General features: G+C 38.6%; 1 protein-coding gene across 3 annotated transcripts in view; it reads right to left on the bottom strand.

Moving 5' to 3' along the window:
- Positions 1–1186: 1186 nt before the first annotated feature.
- Positions 1187–5636, bottom strand: part of Tbc1d12 (TBC1 domain family member 12) — an 82515-nt gene continuing 78065 nt past the window's right edge. For all 3 annotated transcript variants that reach the window (XM_028773499.1, XM_028773500.1, XM_028773501.1), the window contains 2 exons: positions 5147–5405; positions 1187–2962 (listed from right to left, as the gene is read on the bottom strand). In XM_028773499.1, the coding sequence (XP_028629332.1) occupies positions 2894–2962; positions 5147–5405 (328 nt within the window). In that variant the 3' untranslated portion in view covers positions 1187–2893. The remainder of the gene's footprint in view (positions 2963–5146; positions 5406–5636) is intronic.

Raw genomic sequence — 5636 nt, 5'->3', positions numbered from 1 at the left:
GTTTTTGGAGACAGGGTTTCTCTGTATAGCCCTGGCTGTCCTGGAACTCACTCTGTAGACCAGGCTGGCCTTGAACTCAGAAATCCGCCTGCCTCTGCCTCGCAAGTGCTGGGATTACAGGTGTATGCCACCACCGCCCAGCTTTTTTTTTCTTTCTTTTTTTTTTTTGGAAACAAAGTCTGATCCCCTGTTAGAACAGTAATCAGCTTTAACTGCTCAGCCATCTCTCCAGCCTCATTTTTGGAACTAGATATGAATCTAGTTTTATTCTTCTACATATGGTTGTTCAGTTTTCCTAGCACCGTACTATAGAAAGAGGCTGCCTTCTTTGCCCAGTGTAGGTTTTTTGATGTTACTTCTAGTAATTTTTTACTATTTACTTATTTTGTAGATACATGTGTCTGTGTGTGTGAGGAGAGAGAGAGGGGGGGGATCGCATATATTATGGAGTGGCTTTGACCTTAAATTCCTGTTCCTTTAACTTCCATCTCTGAAATGTTGGGGTTGGAGATATGCACTACCACACATGAGTTGTGTGGACCAAACTCTACCAAGTAAACCACATTGTCATTTTGCAAAATACACTTTAAAAAATGTATGTGTGTGAATGTTTTGCATGCCTCTATGTAAGTGCATTGCGTACATACCAGGGACCATGGGAGCCAGAAGAGGTAGATCCTCTAGAACCAGCATTATAGGTTACTGTGAGCCACCACCTGTGTGCTGGGAATCACACATGAGTCTTCTAGAAAAACAACCAGTGCTATCTCTCTAGCCACCTCCATTATATTTTTGTCAGATAGATGTAGTGCACAACCTTAATCTCTTTGAGTTGGGGGCCAGAGTGAGTTCTAGGCATAGTGAGTTCTAGGCCAGCCCAGCCAAGGATCCATAGAGAGACCTTGTCTCAGACAGATAGATGGATAGATGGATAGAGTGAGGGAGGAAGGGATGGACAGAAGGATGGATGCTGTAGGGGTCATATGAGTAATCACATGATTGCCTATTTATGTGACCCAAAGGAAATGAGCATACAACAGTACAGATGTTCCCTGCTCTGAAAGGCTCTAAGCACTGACCATCTCATAAATCCCTTAGAGAAGAAATCTCAGCATCCCCACAAAAAAGTTATTTCTTTTTTCTAGATGTTGACTAAACCTGAAAGCACCAAAGTAATGAAGACTCATTTCCTCAGAATTTTGTGTACAAGTTTTATTTTTCATAGTAATTGTTACTAGTGGATTTTAGTGAATTTCTTATATTTACATTTTATATACACATTTATACTTGGTAAAGAAACTGTACAATAAAAAAAATAAGAGAAAGAAATACAGAATGTAGGATCATCTTAGCAAACTAACACATGAAAATAACAATGAAGTAGTATAAATTCAATGAGATTACTCCCGGAGGTTATATACCTTTTACGAGGGACGCCAATATCAAGGGACAGTCCTCATGCTAGAACCTATAAGACTCTAGAACACTCCCTCACTATTTTATTATACTACCAGTTTCACTGAGCCAGCCCCTGTAACAGGAGTTAATTCTACAGGGTTCCTGAGACTAGAATGATCCACCCATAGGGGAAAAATATATGCACTTCCTCTGGTCCCACATCCTAAGGCAGTTTATTATCCAATAAGGAAGAATCTCTGGCTTGTTAGTCTAAAGACTATATATGTATGTCCACTACTAACAGAAATGTGTGCTTCTATGTTGTTTCAAACCAAACTGCAACATCAAAACAGTACAAATCTAATCAATAACCAAAAGTATTTTATACAGATATTAACCATAATACTCAAATGATTTAGGTTAGGTTAAAAAATTAAGAATAATAAATTTAATGTCAGTTTACCAATGATTAATAATTTATCTGAGATGACATTAGACTAAGAAAAAAGGTAAAATTACTTTTACTATTATTCCCATCAATTAGAAAAAAATATGCATAGAGTTTCACAAGTCTTAGACTTAGCTATATAAAGTTTTAAATTTCAAACTGAAATTAATAAAATTTGTTTCTATAGATAGAACATGGATTTTAACTAAAAAATTCAAGTCTTGTAAGTAGTGTGTTATCTCGAACTCTTAGAATTCATTGCTTTTTTATTCTTATTCTCAAAGTCAAGTCTTCAGTCCACTAAAGTGCAAAAAGATCTTCCATTCTACCAGTTACTTAGTTTTTTTAATGTTAAGTTACTACATAACAATTTGCAGACAAGAAACAAAAAGGCGAAAATTCTTTTATGATAGAAGTTACTTAGAGAAAGATTTCTCTTCAAAAACAAAGGGACATAACACTGTAGGGAACACCATAAGCAAAATGAGAAATAATATCCATCAGTATTCCAGTTCTAGAGGGTGACAACTCCCTAGCCTATGTGCAAGGTAAGCAAGAGCTTCAGTGACTAACCCGACTTACAACTCAAGTTGCTTACTACTGGTCTAAAATATCTTCAAAAGCTCAGAACTGGAGATAATACATGTGTTCTATCTTTTTTGGGCCTAAAGTAGGATTTAACAATCCTACTCTGACTCCAGAAGTGCATTTGTAGTTAATTGTTTAAAAAGAAACGACATAAAAAATTGAAGTTTCTATGAAGATATTTAAAAAAAAAATTATTGCATTAAAGTATTCACTCCACATTACGGAGTAATAGCCAACTGAGCCTTTTCCCGTGAAAAAAAAGGCTCTCCCAGGTACTTTTTTATTAATACTGTCAATAAATTACGTATTTCATTTACTTCAGCCAATGGAATTTAAACCCAGAAGTTTTCCAGCTCTTGATTCTTCTCTCAACATTTTCTTCCACGCTATCTACATAGGAAAGAGGAAACTTTCCCCCAAAACTACCTTTTGCATTTCAGTTTGTCACTAATTCAAAGGTTAGCTCTTCAGAGCAGGGCTGCTGTTCTTATCCCCTTCTTTAATGTCCTTTGTTACAGATGTAAAGACCTGCAAACAGCATGAAAAAAGAGATTTAAAGAATCATGGGCATAAACACAGAAAGCTTTTCTGAGACACTAGCGTTCTCAAGTCCTCATACCACCTTTTTAAAAGGTCTCTGGACAGGGTCTCACATGGCCCACACTGGCACTGAACTTGTTGCTTAGCAGATGACTGAATAGCTGATCTTGCTGCCACCTCATGTGCTGAGATTACAGGCACATGCCTCCTTCCCAGGCTCCAGATTACCTGGGGTTTTTGTTTCTTTTGCTTTGTTTTTTCTTGGTTTTGTTTTTACATTTATTGGTTCATTGGTTGTATATATGAGTATGTATGCATACCTTGGTCAGTAGACAGCTTGTATGAGTTAGTTGTCTTCTGCCATGTGGGTCATAGGGATTGCACTCAGGCAGCTAGGCTTGACAGCAGGAACCTGAGCCATGTCCCCTCCTCTCCTTTGTTTTTTTCCTTTTTTGAAAGCCCAGCTTTATGGAATATAATTAGATTCCAAATTTTCATAAATTGAAAATTACTGATACTACTGAACTGATATTCTTCTACTTCTCTTTCAAAGGCTATTAAACTATGAAGTTAAAGGATAGTTTGAGACATCCATAGACTAAGTGACAACGTCTATTTTATGTCATTTAATTTAACCTGTGTATGTGGTTCTCCTAACAAGACTAAGCATTTGAAAATCCAGGATCTCTGTATGTGATAGCAGATACTGTATTCCCAGAACAGGACCAAGAATGACCCAAATAGGCTCATCTATTTGAATGCTTGGTTATCTGGCAGTGGTAATACTTGAGAGGAATTAGGAGATATGAACCTTGTTGGTGTACATGTGTCACTAAAGGTGTGCCTGGGGTTTCAAAAACTCAAGCCAGGTTGAGCATCTCTCTTCTTGCTGTCTACAGATCCAGATATAGAATTCTTAGCAAGCATGTCTGACTGAATGCTGCCATGTTCCCCACCATGAGGATCATGGACTAAAAACTAAGCAAGGATCTATTCAAATGCTGTGGTAATGGTGTCTCTTCACAGCATAGTACACTGACTAAGATAAAGGTCATTCTCATAGCTATACAATAAGATCAAGTCAACCCTCAGTTAAATGAGACCCAGACTCAAAACAACAAAAAGCCAGGAGCATACATTAGGTTTGTTCTGTTGTAAGCTTTTAGCACACAGCAGCTAGGGCTTTTTGGTGTTGGTCTCTTGGTTTTAACATTTGTTTGTTTATTTGTTTGTTATGTGTGAGTGTATCAGCACGAATGTGCATAGTGCATGTGTGAGGTCGGTGTTCTCCTTCCAGCGTGTGGAACCCAAGGATTAAACTCATGTTTGTTGTCATACTTGGAAGCAAGCAGGAACCTTTACCAAGCTTAACCCATCTTGACAGCCTCACAGCAGGTGTTTAATACAATATGTGCCTGTTTGAATATGGTGAAGGCATGACTACTGTAGGTGGCAATTCACTAAAATACTGCAGGGCTTTGTAAAGTAAAGCTCTAAGTTTAGATACACAGAAGAGAGAAATCCATTTTAAATCATCTCATCTCAAGGCGAAATTTATTTTTAGTTTAAGCACTAACATTTGTGATAGAGAGAACTGTATTGTAGTAATTAATTAAAACGGCCTCTGGCTCAAGCCAGACTATCTAAGCTGCAGCAGCTCTGCCTAGCCCAGCCGCCATGTTTCTTGGCCTGAGGCCACGTGCGCGCTGCAGCTAGAACCAGCCTGCCAGAAACACCAGCCCTGCCACGTACAAGATCCCAGCGTGAGAAATGGCTCTGCCAATCTTCCACGCTGTCTCCACAAGGCAGGGCATTGCCCAGACCATTCCGCCATCCATGCGGGCCCAGTAAGAGAATGAGACTCTAATTCTTATAATCAAAGGCCGATATATTTGGTAATTATCAGTAACAAGATACCCATACAATCAGAAGAGTAACCCAATACCCAACCTAGACATACCACTACCTTTGACTGCTACAGACACGCGAACATACCCTCCATCTCCTGTCTCTTTCTCCCAGCTCCTCCTCTTCCTTTTTCTCTTCTCCTCCTTACTCCTCCTCTTCCTCTTCTAACTCCTCCCACCTTACCTCCTCCTACAGAACTGCTTTACAAAGTCCACAGATAAAAACTATTAAAAGTTAAAAATTAAATAAATGAAGTCACTCTACCTGAGTCCATTTCTTGGTGCTATTCTGCATCTGAATGGCTGCGATGCAGCTGAAAAGCTTTTCTGATGTTATATCTTCTGGCAATTTGGTAAGAAATTGTGCTATATGAATAAAGTCCATCTGTAGGAGTATATCTTCATATAGCCGGAGGATCCCCAATCCAGTCCTAAATAAAAATTCCTCCCCATCTCTACAAAACACATCCCAGACACGACAGGCCAGATCAAGTGGCAGTGATCTGCTGTACAATGTGAAGATCCTAGAGTTAAGGAAGAAACAGTCACTGAACAGGTACTGACTCGTTTACTCACTGAGCACCACAAGGGAAAAACAAGTATACAGGGATAAAAGAACAAACACATTATGATGGTTTTTCTCAAAACTTGAATAGTGATAAATTAAGCAGTAAGTAATGACATTAAGTAGATATACACCCTTACATGGAGATAGTCTAGAATAAACCTGGGTGTGTGAGTGAGGACATGGAGAC

This window comes from Grammomys surdaster, unplaced genomic scaffold, assembly GCF_004785775.1.
Source record: "Grammomys surdaster isolate TR1022 unplaced genomic scaffold, NIH_TR_1.0 229, whole genome shotgun sequence".
Classification (NCBI taxonomy): domain Eukaryota; kingdom Metazoa; phylum Chordata; class Mammalia; order Rodentia; family Muridae; genus Grammomys; species Grammomys surdaster.
The sequence above is the reverse complement of the archived record's forward strand: the minus strand, read 5'-3'. Positions and strand labels throughout refer to the sequence as shown.